Genomic DNA, 21824 nt, shown 5'->3' with positions numbered 1-21824 from the left:
ATTGTTTTTACGTTTTATAATGAACAAAACAAATGGTTCATTAGGATTTTTTCTTATATTTTGTACAAAAAATTTTGTTTCTCGATGATTGATTTATGAAGTGTTGTTACCAAATATTTGTAAAATATAAAACCAAAATATCAAACATTTAGAAGTATCTTTGACAAAATTATTCATATTTTGTTTTATAATAACGATTTGAAAATATTCCAAAATTGTAATAACTGTTTCAAAATGTTTATAAACAAACGACTTTTACTTAAGATAATTATTTTTTATATGTAAGATAAAGCAGGCCTTCAAAACAAGCAAAGTATAGAAATTTTTAATTATACTATTAATCCATTTAAAATCAAGATGGACGTTGGATCTTATTGTATTCTGGCTGTCCCTTCTTGCCCCGCCGATTAGGTAAAATGGGACAGATGATAACTTTTAGAAAAATAGTAAAAAGCACATTTCTATAATTAAGAGACAATTGGGAATTTCACTGAGCATTCTTCGATAGATTTTTTATTTTATACATGTTTTGTGTTGTCATGTTTATTTAGTTTAGACATTAATATTACTGAAAGTCAAATTGGACCTTTGTACTCTCCCTACCCTAATTTTAATTTTTCTGTGCTTATATTATCATCAGCATTATTTCAAATAATGTTATATATTTAATTACTATTATTTACTAATAAACATATTTTAAGTAAAAGTCTAACAAATAAATGAACTAAATTCATACCACAATTGATTTGATTATTATACATACATATATCCTCATATATTTTTATATTTATTGTTATGTAATATTATTTATTTGAGAGATGAAGTATAAACAAAATTTGATTAGAATAACAAGATTGTATGATTCATCTCAATTTTCTAAGAATAAAAGATAATAAACTTTGGTGTCATCATATATTGAAAAATATTTAGAATAAATAATGAATCGACTAGAAATCATCGTATATAGAAAGAAGTATTGGTTTCAAGCTAAAAATTAAAAAAATAATATGTTACAACTTTAAACAAAATATTTTGTTTTAATATGCTACAGGATGGCCACAGGTTTTTTTTAAAAATCGATTTTGTAAAATATTCTACGTGTGCTTAATTATCGTAAATATATTTTCATTTTTATTGTGAGGATACTGAATATTTAAAAATTACTTTATAAAAAGTCAACTATTTGACTAAGTTTTCATGACAACTTTTCGTAGAATATACAATATATCTTTTTTGTATTATTTTGGGTATTTGGTTTGAGGCATTTATAAATATTTTTTAACAAAAAGCTTTTGAGTAGTTTCGAAGAAAATCCAAATCTTCTGCGAAGTATACAATGATGATAATTCTATCATCGTTCCAGCATTAACCACATGTACATAATTGTACATAATTGTACAGAAAAAAAAGTATATCTTTTGTAGTACGTTCATAATAAAACAGCATATAAATAATCATAATGTATTTACATAAAAGTCATCTTATTTCGTATATACATCATGTTTAAACATCAATCAACAATTTATCTAAAACTTAGATTTTCGAATTCAACTCCATAAATTTAAACTTTTTAATTGTGTAATCATTTAATAACATATTGAAATAATGGAGGAAAACGAGAATAAAATATTTATAGTAAAATAATTAATCACAGAATCAATTTTGCATACTATATAAATAACGTCTATTATTCTGCACTTGCATGCAAAATATTTATTTTTCTTTAAATCTATTTACAATTATAAAAATATATTGATGGCATAAATGTATTTACATAAAAGTCATCTAATTTCGTATATACATTATGCTTAATAGAGTTGTACAAGATGGCAAATATTTTACTTTTCGTAAAATTTTATGAGAGCAAAGATGTATTACTTAAAAGTCATCTAATTCCGTACATACATGTCATGTCTCATATAAATTCACACAAATGAAATACACATTTTGTCATTGTACAATTAATCCTAAAAATAAATTGTAAAATTGATGAATATAAATATTAAGTGAAATTATTAAGAGTATAAAAGAAAATTTTTGGAATCAAAATAATTGATTTGATTTATTGGTTGCAATATTTCTCTTGAAAGAAAAAATGTGAAAATACCGGAATATACTGATTTTTTACTGAAATTAATTTACTTTATGTTTGATAAAATAAATTAATGCCTAGTAATTAATTCAGTAAAATTATGCATAACTTTGATGGCATGTGTATTTCATTATAAGTACCATTGCAAATTTATAGCCTAATCTACGCGTTTATATTGTAATTATTTTCTAAAAAAACAAAATATTTAGCCTAAAAAATCAAAATTTTATTACAATTTGGTTTTTTCATTCTTTTCTGCGACCTTATGATTTGAATCAGAATCATTTTGAGGTACTGGTGTTTTTTTCTGGAATCGTCTTTCAATTTCTTCCAATGACTTTCCTTTTGTCTCAGGAACGCAAAATATCACAAACAGAATACTTGAAGCGCATAGGATAGAATATAGCCAAAATGTTCCAGCTGATGTTAAAATATCCTGTAAAATACAATACATTATTTATCATAGAAAAATTATTTGTTTTGAAAATGTTAAAATTACAACTAAAATAATTAAAATAATTTGAAAGGATTATACAAAATGCTTACAAACGTAAATTAAAAGACTGTAACGTAAATTGATATGCAGTATTGAATAGAAAAGTGAAGAGGTCAGCTAACCAATTACAAAATTTATTCATTGGAATGATAGTAGTAATTGCACATGAAAATAAGTCACTAAGTCAGAAAGTTATGTTTTCTGCTAAACTAAAATTATTTTTAGTATCAAGTATTGTAAACATCATCAAAAATACTCTTGAATAAGAGCTTTCAAAAAGATATTTAAAAAATGAGGTTTATTATTTGAGAACACTTATTTTGCATACTGAATCAAATGTATGCTGCCGGTTTTGGCTCTGAAAATATTCAAGGATTTAAGGAGGATTTTAAAGTCAAAAATACTTATCAGAAGCACGAGTCTACATTAGGGTGGTTCTTAATATGGACGTTTTTGAATTTCCTTGCTCCAAGGGGCTCAAAAGCTTCCAAATTGTAAAAAAAATTCTCTGAAAGTTTTAGCTTTTAGCAATATTCAAGGATTTAAGGAGGATTTTAAAGTCAAAAATACTTATCAGAAGTATGAGTCTACATTAGGGTGGTCCTTAATATGGACATTTTTGAATTTCCTTGCTCCAAGGGTCTCAAAAGCTTCCAAATTGTAAAAAAAATTCTCTGAAAGTTTTAGCTCTTATTAATAACTCTAACTTTCCAACCAAAATTTCTTGGTTCTTCTTCCTAAGTAAATACTTAGTTTATGAAATATATCAAATTTTTGTTGTAATTTTTTTATTAATCAAAATAAGCATTTGAGCCTCTGGAAGCAAGGAAATTCAAAAATATCCATATTAAGGCCCACCCCAGTCTACATATTAAACATTGAGGTGAAAATGGCGAAGGGATGCAATCGTGTGCACTGGAAGTGCTTACAAAAGGTTGTAACAAAGTTACTAGCACCGTTATCATTTTTAATTGTTTTTTTTCGATCAGTGTTTCAATAAAAAATTTTACTACTTCTACTTACTTGTAACATGTGATATGTTTTAATAACTAAAAACATTGCTGCTAAATTGAACGAGCCTGCAATTGAACTTAGAAGAGCTCGTTGTTTTGCTGGGAACAGCTCGCCAATCAACAGGAATGGTATACAACCATATCCGAATGAAAATCCAATCATAAATACTACCAAACTCACCAAGGGTAGGAACCTAAAATAGAAATTATTAATTTAAATCTCTAAAGTAAACAGACGTTATTAAGTAACTTACAATTTCATACGATAATATAATTTCATCACATAATAAAAAAAAAATTAAATGTTATGTTAAATTGGCACAGATGCAATATCAGAATTATTGCCTTGCATGAATTTTTAAGATCAACTAACCATCAAGCAAGAAGTGCCTCTTAGACTAACGTAACCAACAAGCAAGAAGTGTCTTGATAAATAATTTCTTTCACTGAATTGCTTTTGCATAGTTGGTGATAATTTATAAATGCGTTATTCCAACATTAGAAAGATCTATGTTTCAATGGAACATTTAATTTTACCCTAATGAATCATTTCCTTGTTCATGCAAATAGAAAGCAGCTCCCATAGATGCCATAGCCATGGACATCACTGCTCCGGAACCTATCAAAAGAGGTTTTCTTCCAGCTCTATCGATTAACAACAATGATAGACCATTGCATATTAATTGCACAAGACCTACGAGAATTGTTGCTATGTGTCCATCCAGAGAGGAACCTTAAATTGATAAAAGATGTCAGTTAAACGAAGCATAGAAAATAATATAGTTTTTGTTGTTGCAAAAATTGATAGTTTTACCTGATGATCTGAATATATCAACAGTGTAAAACACCACAGAATCTATACCGCTGAATTGTTGCAAAGCTAAAACTACCAAACCAATACCAAGTGGGCAAAGGACTGGTCTACTGGTTAAAGTTTTCCATGAGAAAGCCTTCTCGTTTTCATCATTACTATCCCTACAAAAAAGAAAATCGCAATCGTGACAATAATTTTTCATGAATTATTTTAAATATTTACTTACTTATTGATTTCTTCAGTTTTGGTTTCTGGCGTAGCTTCAACATTGGTGTTTTTACCATTTGTTTCTATCATCAAAATGTCATTCTTCTTTTCTTCCAAATGCAGCCATTGTCGCGAAAGTTCAGCTTTTTCAGTTTTTCCATGACCAGCAAGCCACACCGGGGATTCCGGAAGAGGTATTACCACAAGAATAATTAAACCTATGTATGAATGAAATATTAACAGGTAAAAAGAAATGTTAAGTTTGAAGTAAAAGATGCGATCAATGATGTTGTCTTACCGACACAAATTGCAGAACTCCAAGCTAATTTGTCCCATGGTAGCCAAGTTCCTAAAATGTATGAGACGAGTATTCCCCCAGACATAAATAGTGAAGGAAGAGATCCAAGTATTCCTCGAATGTCTGGGGAACAGCATTCGCTAACCTACAGGTGAAAACATTTTTAACATTATTATACGATTTTGTGAACATGTAAAAAACGGACTGTTTCTCAAAATTCTCTGTGCCACGTTTATATGTGCCAGTCATTTGTGGCGCTAAATGCACTAAAAATATAGACATGAGCTATATCTAACATACAAAATTTGATAGAAAGAGAATAAAAGTTTTGATATAGGGCCATGACAGTCATATGTGTGATTCAAATAGTGTTTTTCCAGGAATTTTCGCAAAAAAATTCATTGATTAAGTTTTCTTGATATATTTTTAACTAAATTATCTAATGAAGTTATAATGACTTATATGAAAATTTTGGATATTATATCATGGTCATTAATATAATTAATATAGTAAAGATTCTTCAGATTTTTTGTTGCACTAATTTCAATATTTCAATAATTAACTGAGATTAAATTAGATCTATTAATGTTTTGTCAAGTGGTAAATAAGACTAATAGATCAATGTAACGGTTACAAAAATAATGCAAATAATAGTCACTTTCAGAAAATGAAAAAAAAGTCTTAGAATCATGGATGAATTTGATATTTCTAGATTTATTCAATTTAGAAGCCAATGTCTTAATGCTGCCATTGGGTAAAGTTAGAATTTTTATTTAATATAAACTTGATGAGATGCAATAGATCTATTTATTTAGTAAAAATTGGATTTGGTTATATTTTTTTTTTGTCTTGCATTCAAATATATAATATATCTCTTATTTCTTGTATCGTTATGCAATGCTGGTTACTATTCAGTGAGGCGCTTTAAACTTTTCGACTTTTCGGCAAAATCGGCTAAATGAATAATAATTTACAGAAAAAACATAATATATTTATATATTTACATTTGTATGTCTATAATCAGATATGGATTTTATTGTTCTATTTTCAATTCTACCTAATTATTCTTAAAACTTGTAATCGAAAAAAATTTCAATAATTTAATTAATTTTAATAAAAGTATTTGCCAAAATATAATAATATATTTTCTTATTTGAGTAAATTTTGATTATAAACATACTACTCTTTTGTGACTACATCACTGATGGGAAAGTGATGTGGGTGACAGATAATTAGATAATTAGATTAGTCATAAATTATTAAAAAAAAGATCACACGGTTTATTGTAAAATAAAATGTATGTTTTGATAATCTAACAAATTAAAAATGAAAGATATAATTAGCATTATTGTATTGCTGAGGTGGTAGCGATATAATATTGCTAATTATATATTTTATTAATAATTTAATTAATAATAATAATGAATCTCTTATTAATTATCTTAATTTATAAAAACATACATTTTATTTTACAATAAACCGTGTGATCTTCCTTTTAATAATTTATGGCTAGCCATCTAAATATGTAACATCAAGAGTTAAAACTAAAATTTTTGTACCAAAAGTTTATATCAAAACTACAGTTAATTAAGTTGGAGCATCTCCTTGCTAATTTTGATATAAAAATGGTTGACGGTATTTAATATATATTATGTACATTAAATTTACTTACGTAAATTTGGGCACACGGAAGTACGACACCGACCATTAAACCGGTTAGAAATCTGCCAACAATTAACATCCACGGCGCAGTAGCTAATGCAATTAGAACCCAACTGCCAACCCAAAGTGGTGATGAAATCATCAATGTTCGCCGAAGACCAAGTTTTTGCATTAGAGGTGCTGACAGAAGAGAACCGATCAGGGCACCCAAAGGGGGAACGGAACCTAAAAAATGATTACATATAATAAAGACAGATCATCTGAGTTTGAAGAAAATATAAGTAAAAAAGACAGGGTGGATTATATGCATAAAAAGGATCACATGCATAAAAAGGATCACATGCATAAAAAGAATCACATGCATAAAAAGGACAGAAAAGAAGGATCACATGAGTTTGAAGAAAATATAATTAAGAAAGATAGAGAAAGATCACATACATAAAGAGGACAGAGAAGAAGGATCACATGAGTTTAAAGAAAAGATATTTGAAAATATGCTGCTAAGCTATTACATTTGAAAACTGAAAATATTTTTAACTTCCCGAAGGAGAAGTTTATGTTTTCATAAAAAAATCCGATTCGCTAATTTTATGTTTTCTCGACGTTTCAAGCCATTCTGAATCGAATGAGACCAAATTTGGAAAAAGTATGTGTGTGTGTGTATGTGTGTGTGTGTGTGTGTGTGTGTGTGCGCGTGTATGTGAACATATTTTTTGCCGTAAATCGACGTTTTCTCAAAAACGTATGGGCCGATTTCAAAAATTTAAAAGCCATTCGATGTATTTCGATGAGGACTAGCGTTTCTGAGTTTTGTGTGACGATCGGCTGCGTCGTTCGAAAAACCGTTCGAAAGATATTGGTTGGGAATCGTGCTGATTAGTTTTTGGTAAAGATCGATCGGGCCGTTTTCTTGTAATAAAGATTTAAAAAAAAAAATCGACGATTTTTATTATTATTTTTTTGACGGTAGATACCATAGTCTTCTAGATTATACTAAAATATTACGGCCCTACGACAACTCGTTTAGCTTTAAAAATTCATCAAAGTTTGCAAAAATTAGTATCGTTCTTTTGGCATTTGTCAAAATTAGACCTTTGATCGACGTTTTCTCAAAAACGCCTGAACCGATTTCAGAAATTTATCTCAAAGAGGACTATTGTTTGTCAGTTATGTGAGACGATCTGCCAAACCGTTTCTTTGTAATTTGAAAAAAAGTGTTAAACTTTTCGTCCACATTTAAGCTCAAACTACCGAATTGATTTAAAAAAATCAAAAACTGTTCGTAAGATATTAGTTGGGAATGATACTGATTAGTTTTAGGTGAAAATCTACCGAGCCGTTTTCTTGTAATTAACTGTTGAAAAAAAAATTTAAGCCGATTTTTATGGAACTTTTTTTGGCGATATATATCACGGTCTTATACAACTTATTGAAATATCACGGCCTTACGACATTTAGTTTAATTTTAAAAATTAATCAAAGATTAAGAAAATGAGTATTTTTTTGACGTTTGTTAAAATTAAAATTAGACGATTTACTTGGTATAACGATAGAATACTTGGTTTTAATGAACATACTAAATCATTAAAGTCCTATGGAAACTGGTTCAATTATGAAAACTGGTGATTTTTGAAAATTTGCTATTAGAAAATACTCCGAGTCAAAGTGTTCGTTCGTTTTCAATCATGTGTAATAAATCCACTCGGAATACTTCTAATCACTCATAAATTAAATTATTTTTTATTGATTAAGTCGATTAATTACACATATCGGGAAGTTCATGTAACTTGCCTCAAGGCTAAATACCAAACCAACTAGTTTTTTATTGATTTATTTGATTTTTTAGCTAATTGTATGAATGAGTTTGAATAAGTATATTCTATAATTAAATATGTAAGACATCACTTCTCATTGTTTTTTTTATCTTGATATTACCGAATATTTTATATGAAGTTCTGGTTTTTAACGGACCTCACTATTTACCTCATTTGGCATTATTATCATATTTAATTACTAATTACCTGCCCAAGATAATGCCTCGTTATCAGGAATTAAATGAGGAGACAAATCTCTCAGTGACGGTAGCGCCGAAGCGGAATAACCGCGAACTAAGCCAATTCCTAGAAAGGCCATTGAAACTGCAAGGGTCAACCATAGCTGGAAAGAAAAAAATGAATTATTGTCAAAAATAAAAAGTTTTGTTGTCTATTACGCCAATTTAAAACTCAGATCTATAATTGCGTCCACCAATACATTTTTTAAAGAAAGCCCTTGGAACTTTCTAATCAATTCTGTTCCCTCATCTCCAACTATCCAAATTATACATATTACAACACAACACTAATATATGATTTTTGTATATTTTACAGCATAAGCTTATTTAAATATATACAAATATTATATGTATTCAATATTATTAATTGTGAAATAATATGTTCAAAGAAAGACTCTAGAGCTAAGATTTAGGCATACTTGCGACATTACCACTCATGCCATAGTATAAAATGACACTCTTCTTAGAAAAGTAACTTTTTAGAAGGTAACCCAATGGTTGGCCCATCTCCGTTCGATATTTTTTTTATTAAAACTTTTTTAATATTGATGACTCTAAGTTTGATGCAACAATTCTTAGGAAAGGGTTTTTAAACTTGGAAAATATTTTATTTAGATATAGAATTAGATAAAATATTAGAAATAATACTGCTTGATATCAGGTGATTCGATATAGGAATCGAACTTGGAACCTTGGGTTGCACAGCCAAAGCTCTTGCCACATAGACATGGTAAAGCCGTCTTATACTAAATAACATATTTGATAATTAATCTGTATGAAAATCTTTCAATGGATAATGATTATTTAAATTTAATGGCAAAATGATTATCAACGCTCTATGAAAACATCTAAATAGGATTATCTAAATTTATCTATACGTTTTTTTGCATTATTTCGCATTTTGTGCATTGATAATGGTCAATCAATTTCTTTTCTAATAATCGATTAGCAGATTATTTTATTTGTAAGTTCAATTGATGAGCTTTAGACAGAATTATCTAAAGTTTTCTTCAAGAGCTTTTGTAAATTTTGATATTAGTTGATCAATTCCTTTTTAATAGATGTACATATTCAATGATGAGATCTAAATAGGAAAATAGAATAAACTAAACTATGATATTGGTTAATCATTTTCTTTTTGAGGTGTAAATTAGTTGTCTAGTAGGTTTTCATATTGTTTTAAAGAGAAAAGAGTTAGAATTTAAAAAATATAATATATAGAATTCACTCATCATTGACCATGTACATTTATTAAAAATAAATTGATTAGCCAATATCATAATTTACAAAAGCTCTTATAGAAAACGAAAAGATAAATTTAGTTAATTCTATTCAGATCTCATCATTGAACATGTAAATAATCATCTAGTGTTTTATTTGAAGTCGCTTGGCAAGTGGCATTTTAATCTTATTTTCTTAAAAAAATATAAGAAAAAATAAAAATTTTCCCTACTTTCTATATCAATTGTTATCCTTACAACTGCAATTGTTTCTATAATTTGATTAGTCACAAGTTCACGGTTTTATCTTAAACCAAAACAATAAAATATAAATAAAACATGATCTATGCGTCATCGCACAGCTGATTTTTAATATCCTCCTTGAACTGTTACCAAATAAATGATAAGGTGCATTTTCATATAAAATTCACAATGACATAGATATTACGTATATACATTTAAATAAATTGGACGGATGTAGTTATACAGAGCACGATTGCTTATTGTTGCAGTAATATTGTAGATTCATATAACTGCGCCTATATTTATATGAAGGTTGTCAGAATTCGACAAACCTTAAATTAAATTAAAAAATTGATTTAAAAAAAAATTTAAAAAAATGAAAATGAAAGAAGTTTATGCGTTAAAATTGATAATAATGAACTTAGAAAGTACGAAGAAACAAAGTTCAATATTAAATACTATAATTTATCTATTATGCAATGACTTATTGAATAACATCGTTAATAATTAGAAAACATATAAAAACAATGTATAAACGTAAGGTTCTAATAGGTAATTAAATTAAATGAAAGATCATTTAGTATTAGAAACTTTTTGTTATTTTATCAATATGTTTTAAAGTAATAATTAAATGCTTACATGAAGAATCGCTTAATATTAGAAACTTTTTGTTATATTATTTAGGGGGAAGTCCTCTAGTGGCGGACACCTAAGGTTATTTATAAAGAAATCAAAAAATATTTTACGAAATGTTTATTAAATTATGATTTATGTTAGACTTGTATTTTGAAATGAAAAAAATTATACTTGCTTAAATAATACGTGTTAAATAGAGTGTCCGATGCTTGGTGCCGTCCGGCGTTACGGGACTTTCCCTACATTTTATTAATGTAATGCATTTCTATGATTTATAGATTATCATATTTGGAATATAAAAACTACAGATAGAATAATAGAGCTTCTTTTTTATATTTTATGAAGAAAATTGATTTATTGATTTTGAAAGTCAATGTGAAGAAAGATCAAATTGGGCATTTACTCTATAATTTTTTTTTCTAATTTTCATTGTAAAAGCGTGAAAATTTACAATAAATGCAATACAAATTATCAAAAACTTTCTACATTTATTAAAATACACAAATATATTGAGGTTAATTACATTTTCATATGAAATCGGTTCAGGTGTGATCTCTCTATTAGCTTTACAGGTTTATGTTTAAATCTCAAATATTATTGTCATTTACAATAAGTATTTCACAGATGTTTTAAAACAAAATAAACATGCCAATTACTCTCTTTTGTTCTTATAAGATATTTATGAAGACTTTATTATACATTCAATTTATTAAACAAATCTTCCATTACATGTATTGCGATAACAAGATCAACGACTTCAATTTCAATAAATAATTAGATTAATTAATAATCATGAATCTTCATTTTATTTTACAAATTATTCCGTGGTTTTATAAAATGACAAATTTCGAAATGGCGTTATGTGTAATAATAATCAAATAAATATGTGTACTCTTTTAGTTATATAAATTCATTTCGAGTAAAATTATTTAAAATAATTTATTCATCTCATATAGATTAAAATGGGATTAGTTCAGTAATTTTAAAAAATTAAATAAATTATTGTTACAATTTTACCGAAAAAATTATAAACAAAGGAACCTGATATAATGATAATAAAATAAATTTTATAGTTTTTATTGTGTATATGTATTTAAAAATACTGAACACACATTGACTCTTTGGAAAATTAAATTTATTTAAAGATTGAATTTCATAAGTCAATACATTCATTGAATTTATTTGAATTGCTAATATATATGCTTATATACAAATATAACATATGGTGTGTTGACCTTAAATTTTCATTTGACTTCTTGACTAATTTTATTTGTTTTGCTAATCTTAAGCAAATGTTACATGATTTAATTTATATATTTAATTATAATCAATATATTTACTTAAAAACTCTTTAATTTTTATGGATTAGTGGAGCAAATAATCGAAGATATAATTTTAATATCAGACGTACTTGATTTATTTACTTTTATTAGGTAATTATAATTAATACGATTTAGGATCCATGTTTTATTGTATTTTCATTATCATGCTGACTTTAAAAGCAGAACTAAAATTAAGAGTTGATTTAAATAAAATGATTTAAGGATAAGAAGAGGATCTATATACATTTTTAGGAAAATATATTAGGCATTTAGTTTATATTTAGTATTTTATTCATATTATTCATTAACAATGAATTTTAATACTTTTTTTAAAACTACTAATTAGCATTTGAAACCAAATTAAAGCATAGTCTTGTAATACTCTTATATACGAGTAAGTCGCGGTTTTGTCACTATTTTTACAAGGAAAAAAATTATTAAATTTTATCACCGCAGTTGTTTTTGTAGTAGAGAGGTTAATAAATTATAGCTCTATAATGCAAGTGATGCAGTCTTCTTGTTTCGCATATAAACTGTTATATAATGACCAAGAAATCACATTATTGAAAAAAAAAAATTTTTTTATTAATATATTGCATATACTGATAAAAATTACTATACTAAAAAAATTCTAAAGCAAGTAAGGCATCGGAAATTTGTCCATTCACATCGCCAGATGAAAAAGATTATCAAAAGAAAAATTTGGTTTTGTATTACTATAAAACAACTTATATAAGTAGTACAATATTGAAATTATATTAATAAAAATAAACCGTAATTACTTTATTTAATTTATAATTCGCGTATTTTGATAATTTTCTTCATTTATTTTCTAACATTTTTGTTTCACTGAATAACACTAAAACTGACATTTTTGTTATTCCAACGTTCCTAGTTGTTAATGTAAATAAAAGAAAAATAATACTAATTACAAATGATATATTTTTAAAATACTATTATGAGGACATTTAGAATATTACTATCCGGAAAATCACATTTACAGATTTACACATTTTATTATATAAATATTATAACCAAGTCTATTTAGATTTAAATATTACTTTGATTAAAAAAAGTATGCAGACTTTATTAGTTTATTTAATTTTTTTATATTACTAATTAGCAAATTATTTTCACAATTAGCTACTGTTTATATTAACGATTAGAAAGTCATGTATTGTATGATATCAGAACTGAGCGATTCAATAAAATTAAAATATTCAGATTTTCGATAATTTTATATTTTATTATTTTAATTTATCTTTTCAAACTCAAAACGTAATTTACTGTAAGAATTCTTTTTTGACAAAAATTTAAATTAAGATACCAGAAAAAAAGTATTTTAAAATAAGTAAAATTTATTTCCCGGAAAAACTAAGTTGAAAATATTAATTTCGTCTCTACTTTCTATGTCTTCGTTTTACTATTTAAGGTTTTATTTTAATTATAAGATATGCGTTTGAGTGATATTTTAAGAAACGCAAAGAAGTGAAACAAATTTATTTAATTTGTTTTAGATCATTTAATCGTAAGAATTTAATAGTTTCATTTAGATTTTTTACTATTTTAGATTTTATTTTAAATATTAAAATATAAATCTGTTTAATATTTTAATATCAGCATACAAATATTTTTGAAGTTATTCGTGAGGCTCTTAATCAGAAAAAAACGTTTCAAAATATTAATTTTGGATAATTTATGAATAATTTAATTGGTAAAATTGTCAAAATTATTTATTAAAAATCACTTTAGCATGTCTACTTCACCAGAATTTAAATTAAGACACTAACAAAATTTTATTTTAAATGAAGTAATATTTATTTTCACGATGAACTAAAGACGCCTGATTGATAATAGAGTTTTGTCGTTTTTTCTCTACGTGAATCATTTTACTATTTTAAGTTTCATTTTATTATTACAAAATGTGTCTGATTGATGTTTTAACTACTTGTAACATTCTTAAAAAGCACTTTAATACAATTAAAATATTTAGTTTTCAATGATTTAACCATAAGAATTTAATAGTTCAAATTAACACAAATATCACTGTAAGATGTTTTCTCATCCAGGATATTGAATTAGGATAAAAATTAAATCTTTTTCGAAAATTAATTTTTTTATCAAGAATTTATATTAAATCACCAACGAAATTTTAAATTATCGTAAGTAAAATTTATTTCCACGAAAAACTTACATAACTACTTAAATACTTAAATACTTTTACTTTTATTTTACTACTTTAGGTTTAATTTTATTTATAAAAATTATATCCCATTGATGTTTTAAGTAATTAAATATTATTATTATTTTAAATCGGTAAATGCTATTCAATAAAATTTAAATATTTTGTTGTGATTTAATTAACCGTATCAAACATGTTAATGAGTCTCCATTCCAGGTTATCTGTTGAAACCCAGCACGTATATTACTGAAAAATTTCTTCTTTACGAGTAATTTAAATTAAGTCACCAACAAAATTTTATTTTAATTTTACGAAAATTTTATTTCCACGAAAAACTGTATATACCTGTTTGAAAATCGCCCTTCGTCGTTCTTTCCTGCGTATTCTCTCCATGTTTCAGTCTAAAATCTATCTCTCTAATAGGTATAACTCTATTGGGCTATCACTAGGAGCTCTTATCAGACACTACTGTGACAACCATCACCTATCCTAGATGGGCTACGTACAAGTAACGAACAATTCTAGTTTGTTCAAATAATTCACAAACAATTACATTTAATTAAATTCATGAATGTCCTGCGTCTTGCTGTGCAAACACGAGTATCTTGCGTTTGAGCCATTGTCATTTGCGACAAATGTAGATTATAAATAAATTTTAACAAAAAAATTGTTTGAGTGACTGATAAAAGTTATTAACAATGAAAGACGATCACAAGGATGCATAATTAACTTTATCTTATATCGATACACACACAAACTTAAATTTATATATGAGTCTCGTATATATGAGTTAAGTCCAATGATTGGGTGTTACATCACTAAAAATTGTAAAAAATTTTTAATGTATATTTAATATGCATACGATTTAGCTTACATCGTATCCATCATTTAGTGTAACATAAATAAAACTAATACTCCATGGTATGAAGATGTGCATTGTGTATTATGGTAATATTTTTTTGAGACCAACAACAGAAATAAACATGAATAACAATTATTAAAATATCGCATATAGTATTCTGATTTTTCTGAGACTAGAATAGAAATTATTTAGCATTTCTATTTGAAACTATCAGATATTTCACTAACTGTTATTCATGTTTAGTTCTATTGAATTAGTATATTACCATAGAGCACATCCTCTTACCACAAATATAAGTGTTGTTATTTTTAGCATAACTTATGCTAAGGATATCAAGGTATAAGAATAAAAAACTTTATTTTCCACTCCATGAACGCTATGATGTTATAGCCAAAACTTGTTATATAAAAAAAAAGAGTGCGCGTAAGGTTTACACACGATTGAAAGAAAACTTATTTTCTACAGTCATTGGCAATATGGCATTACAAGAAGCTATTTAAGTAAAAATAAATACATCATAAAATAATTTTGAATAATGAGTAATGTGGCAACACTCGTGATGCACACATTTATTAGTGCTCACCGTTATATACGTTTATATAATAATAAATCATAAATTATTTATTTATAATAGCATTAAAAATATGTATGATATTTAAAAACAATAATGTAATGATTAAAGTCATACTTCAAATATGACACGATCGGTTTGTCATTGTAATTAGCATTTAAAATTGAACCTTCATTAGAGAAATGAAGTAATTGCTGATTAATAAATTCTATAATATTCGTTCACACAGTGGATTATGTTCAACAACGCCTAAACAAATATTGTTTTCGCAACTTCACTCATCATGTAATTGTTTCATGTAACTTCTTGTCTGAAAAATACGTGCCAATTTCCACCGTTAACTTCAAATATTTATAGACACTACGAATAATATAGAAATAATTTCTAATCAATAAACTTACTAATCATTTATCTTATTAATCAATATTTACAAGGAACAGTGTAAAATATACTTCTTATTCAGACATTTTTCATTAAATCAAGATTTGTACTACGATGTAACATTGAAATGTTTATTTATCTATGCCGATTTCCTTGTTGGTATCGGTACTCATACAACGACAGCTCTCTATTCACCTACGCGACGACTAATCACAATCGACCCGTATAGAAATGATATCATCGAGATTGAATGACGAATCATTGGCACTTGACTCTTATCTTCTCGACTCTTATCTGCCGTAACTCACTTCCGTTGCATTTGTACGGATTTGCACTCTAAAGTAGTTTTACTTCAATAACTTTTAATATATTCTGTTATATCAATGTTGATTTCAAAATGCATGCATATAATAAAAAACGAAAAATAATTATAGTTTCTTCACTTTTTGAACTATTTGAGCTCTATTGAGAACATGTTACAAACTGATTTGATTTACTCTAGCTTACATGTAAATCTTTTTCTCTGAAAATGCATTTAGTATTCTATTTAATTATGATTAACCAATGTATTGCTTTACAGTTAATTTATGGTTTTTGTTTCTAAAGCACCACTCAAAATGGTATAAATTCATAATTAACTAGTTGGTACTGGTATTTCGCCTTGAGGCAAGTTACATGAACTTCCCGATATGTGCAAATAATCGACTTAATCAATAAAAAATAAATTAATTTACCAATATCTTTCGAACGGTTTTTGAATTTTCAAAATGGATTCAGAATTGCAGGCTAAAACGTGGACAAAAATTTTTTCACTTTTCTGCTATTTTTAAGGAAACGGTTTGGCCGATCGTTGCACAAAACTGAAAAACAATAATCCTCATCGAGATACATCGAATGGCTTTTAAATTTTTGAAATCGGTCCAGCCGTTTTTGAGAAAACGTCAATTTACGGCAAAAAATCTGTTTACACACACACACACATACTTTTTCTAAATTTGGTCTCATTCGATTCAAAATGGCTTGAAACGTCGAGAAAACATAAAATTAGCAAATCGGATTTTTTTATGAAAACATAAACTTCACCTTCGGGAAGTTAATAATCGAACTATAATCAATAAAAAATAAATTAATTTAAGAGTGATTTAAAGTATTCCGAGTTGATTTATTACACATAATTGAAAACGAACGATCACGTCAACTCGGAGTATTTCCTAAAAGCAAATTAAAAAAAATCAATAATTTTTCTAATTGAACCAGTTTCCGTAGTACTTTAATGATTTAGTATGTTCATTAAGACCAAGTGCTCTGTCGTTATACCAAGTAAATCGTCTAATTTTAATTTTAACAAACCTCAAAAAAACTACCCATTTTCTCAAATTTTGATGAATTTTTAGAATTAAACTACTTGTCGTAAGGCCATAATATTACGTGAGAAAACGGCTTCACCTAAAACTAATCAATATCATTCCCAACTAATATCTTTCAAACAATTTTTGATTTTTTAAAATCGATTTAGTAGTATGAACTTAAATGTGGACGAAAACTATAACACTTTTTTCCAAATTACAAAGAAATGCTTGGTAGATCGTCGCACAAAACTGACAAACGATAGTCCTCATTGAAATACATCGAATGGTTTATAAATATCTGAAATCGGTTCAGGCGTTTTCGAGCCAATGTCGATGAAAGGTCTAATTTTGACAAATGTCAAAAAACAATACTAATTCTTGCAAACTTTTTTAAAATTAAACGACGTATGGCCGTAATATTTTAGTATGATCAATAAGACTATGGAATCAACCATAAAAAATCATAAAAATAGTCGAAAAAAACTTTTTTAACACTTTATTACAAGATTTCCAACCAATATTTTTCGAACAGTTTTTGAATGTTCAAAATCGATTCAGAATTGCGGGCTAAAACGTCGACGAAAAATTTTTCACTTCTCTGCGATTTACAAAAAAAACGGCTTGGTCGATCGTCGCACAAATGGCTTTCAAATTTTTGAAATCGGTCCAACCGTTTTTGAGAAAACGTCGATTTACGGCAAAAACCTGTTCACACACACACACCGCACATACTTTTTCCAAATTTGGTCTCATTCGATTCAGAATGGCTTGAGACGTTGAGAAAACATAAAATAAGCAAAGGATTTCTTGATGAAAACATAAACTTCTCCTTTTGGAAGTTAAAATTATTTGAGAAAAATAAATATACTATGACTTATCTTCATTTTATATTCAATGTAATGCTTCGAAGAATTTGGTGCATGTATTCAATATATATGGTGGCCAATTCGTTGATTTAACAATAAGAATTTAAGTTTGACAATTCTTTGTTTAATCATTTCGACAATTGATATGTGACATTTCAGCAAATCATACCAGGAAAAACAAAACACAAAGCTATTTTAGTCGAAAGAATGATACTTACAATCTTTATACTTGTTTATCTATGCTTACAATACATCAATTCTCAATGCAAACCCTAGACAATATTAGAATACCCCGTGTTCATATGCAAACTGCTAATTTTGTTTAGATGCAAACTGCCTAATTGGCAAAAATAATTGTAAAAACAAATTGTTGCAACATTTCTTATAATGATTTTAATCTTTCTGAAATAGATTTATCAGTTTTTTTTCACTCGCTGAACCACTTAGTAGACGTAACATTGAGAAATCATATTTAAAATATTAAAATAGGACAACCAAATAAGAATTCAAGAAAAATTTTGAGTCATTAAAACTTATATTAAATTCTTTTTGTAAGTAAAACTAGCATAAATGTATCTAATTAATACGATGAAAATATTTTTCTAGCATAATAGATTTATTTAAATTAAGTAAGGATAAAATTAAATTAAGTATCGACTGTTATATTTTCTAATATTTATATTTGAGATTGATATATATTTTTTGTAATATAAAAAATAAATTGGGATTCTATCAACGATTATCAGATAATCACTATTTGCAATCACTAATTATCTTTCATTCAGCTCACTATCAATAGTATAAAACAATGAAATCTGTAAATTTTATTTATGTGGTAATTTCCATTTCGAATAACAGATAGTATTGGAATTTATGTTTAGTATTCTAATGCAAATTTAAAAATTAATTTTTACTTATGTTCTCAGAGAAATCGGGACATTGAACTCATATTAATGATTGATATTATTCTCAAGAACGCAACTATTTTTTTTAATAATTATAGTTTATTTCAACAATATGCATAACATTTTAATCATAAATATTACACGAACCTCCATTGCCTAAAATCATCGAACTACTTATATCTGATGTAGTTTAATGTTACTTTTTACTTCCTCGAGTAGGAATGATTTATGTGTAAACTATATATGATATTTTACACTTGCGACAATACTACAACACGTAATATTGTTCTTGTTAATAAAATCTATCTCAATATTAAAACAGTGCTTTAGTTTTCAATCATAAACATTCTCTTGCCCAAATAACTGTTTACAACTTACAACTTTATTTACAAACCTGTTATCGCAAGATTCGAACCGTGCAAAAAATAACACAGTTGAATCTTGCCAATTTCAATAGTCATCAATCAATCTTTAACATTTTTGAATATAATTATAATAAATTAAATATACTGATTTGCTAAACTGACTTCTACCATCTTACATTTATGCTTCATTTTTTACTAATACTTTTGTGTTGTATTGTACTTCTACATTTATGCTTTATTTTTTACTAATTCTTTTGTATTGTACTATTTGTATATTGCTATAATATGTGTGTTTTATAGAAAATCTAAATATTTTCAAATATTGATCGGTAAAATCAAAACGTTTTAGTGAAGCTTTTGTATGAAAAAGTCGAATTTACAACGATGTTTTTTTGTTTCTTTTAAATATTTAGTTGGTATTTATAACTTGTTAAATGTAAAAAGTTATAGAACGATAAAAAAATAGACATAGCGTATAGCAAACTATTACTAAATTCATGCAAACTTTAAATAAATAACATTTTTTACCTAACAAAATGCCTAAACTTCAGATATATAAGTGGCTAATGTATTTAATAATAAACACCAATGAAAAAACTTTATGAGTAGGTACATTGCTAAATAGTAAATGTTCTATAAAAATATCTAAAATATTTTACAAATAGTTGAAGTTTTTGTAAGCATAGGAATCTGCGAGGAACATTATAATCATATGTCAAGTTTTTAATAAATGTACATATATTAAAAACGATTAGAAAAAATTAAAAAAATATTGAAATCTACTAGAGATGTAAGCGTAAAAGTAATATAAATCAACTTTATATTATCATATTTACACAGGTTCAATAAAATAGTTCATATATAAATGCAATATAATTAAATAACTAATAATTTAAATTTAATATTCATATTACAGTAGTCCTTAATATGCATAATTTTGAATATCCTGGCTCCCAGGGGCTCAAATGCTTCCAAATTGATAAAAAAAAATTGCTGAAAGTTTTAGCTCTTATATTAACTTCAAGATAGCCCGCACTCCAACCATAGTTTCTATAGAAATAACATGGGTAAAAATTCGATTTGTTTTGTAACTTAGTGACAAGTGAATCAAAATTTTGAGAATAACCTTGTATTTGTTCATTTGGATCGTAAATAAAACAATTATAATAAAATTTTGATATATTTCATAAAATAAGTATATACTTATTAAGAAGAACGAAGAAACTTTAGTTGGAGTGCGGACAGTGTTAGAGTTAATATTAAGAGCCAAAACTTTCAGAGATTTTTTTTTTATCAATTTGGAAATATTTAAGTCCCCGGGAGCAAGAAAATTTGAAATCATCCATATTAGGGACCACCCTAATGCTATAGATTTGTTGCAAATATTCTAAGACAAAATATCAGATAAAATTAAACACCTTTAAACAAAGCAAGATTACGTTGAGTTGGAAGATACATTTACACGAAACGTTTCAATTGCAATTTAAAATATCTTGTTCAGCGTAATTTCAAATAACTGCTAAAATTTCTAATATATCATATATATAAGTAAATTAAATATTATTACCTGTTTCAAGAAAACTGGAGGTATCAGTACAATCATCTTATAAATATAATCCAATAAGAATTCTATTTTTCAAACAAATTTCTCAATCACATAACAGAACATAATATTTAAAACAACAAATATTTTAATTTTTTTTTCAAACGCGCTTTTAAAATTTTCTGCAAAACATTGCAATTTTATTTTCCGGACTGATTATATGATTTATTACGATCGTGATAAGCCACTATTAAAAGAATAACGATATGTACACCGGCTGTTGTTATACCCACATGATTGACATTAAAAAACTATGAGCATAGATTTTTATATTATGTTAGACTTAGCGTCGATGCTCTATTTTCTTAATTTCATTGTATTTTTATTGATAAAATACCATTAAACTTTAACTATTTTAATAATTTCTCTAAGCAAATAAGTGTATAGTGAAAATACTGCAATTTTTACTATGTGAATAATTGAAATTTATACTGTTCTAAAATTAATTTAGCTAAATGATAATATATAGCAATGTTTTCATCTTTAATTGTGTTAATTATATATATGAACGAAATTGAATATATTACTATGAATATATTTCTATAATTTTTTTATTAAATTAAGCCCGGTGCAAACAAATTATAAAAAAATGCCAGTATTTTTTGTAACAAATTTTTTTCAAGTTTTTCTGGTAAGGTGAGCACGAATTTTAAGCCAGATTTCCACTTATTCAATGATTATTAA

The 21824-nt window shown here is 26.4% G+C and overlaps 1 protein-coding gene across 1 annotated transcript; it reads right to left on the bottom strand.

Annotated features, from left to right (window-relative positions):
- Positions 1–2217: 2217 nt before the first annotated feature.
- Positions 2218–14692, bottom strand: LOC113387939 (facilitated trehalose transporter Tret1-2 homolog). The gene is made up of 9 exons (XM_026625321.1): positions 14584–14692; positions 8604–8739; positions 6593–6807; positions 4921–5065; positions 4642–4840; positions 4416–4576; positions 4139–4334; positions 3612–3795; positions 2218–2528 (listed from the first exon to the last, which is right to left on the bottom strand). Exons 1-9 carry the CDS (start codon positions 14629–14631, stop codon positions 2322–2324), a joined length of 1491 nt encoding a protein of 496 aa, XP_026481106.1. The 5' UTR covers positions 14632–14692; the 3' UTR covers positions 2218–2321.
- Positions 14693–21824: the final 7132 nt, after the last annotated feature.

The sequence above is a fragment of the Ctenocephalides felis genome, unplaced genomic scaffold, assembly GCF_003426905.1.
Source record: "Ctenocephalides felis isolate EL2017-DRISC unplaced genomic scaffold, ASM342690v1 CF-g0.4_SCAFFOLD_03572, whole genome shotgun sequence".
In the NCBI taxonomy this organism is placed as follows: domain Eukaryota; kingdom Metazoa; phylum Arthropoda; class Insecta; order Siphonaptera; family Pulicidae; genus Ctenocephalides; species Ctenocephalides felis.
The sequence above is the reverse complement of the archived record's forward strand: the minus strand, read 5'-3'. Positions and strand labels throughout refer to the sequence as shown.

What these genes read in the sequence shown, in the direction of transcription:
- LOC113387939 (XM_026625321.1), bottom strand. Translation starts at nt 14,631, where the DNA reads ATGGAGAGAATACGCAGGAAAGAACGACGAAGGGCGATTTTCAAACAG. An exon ending in CGAGGCATTATCTTGGGCAG is followed by an intron (nt 6,808 to 8,603) that starts GTAATTAGTAAT and finishes ATCATTTTTTAG; the next exon opens with GTTCCGTTCCCCCTTTGGGT. An exon ending in TGATATATTCAGATCATCAG is followed by an intron (nt 4,335 to 4,415) that starts GTAAAACTATCA and finishes TATCAATTTAAG; the next exon opens with GTTCCTCTCTGGATGGACAC.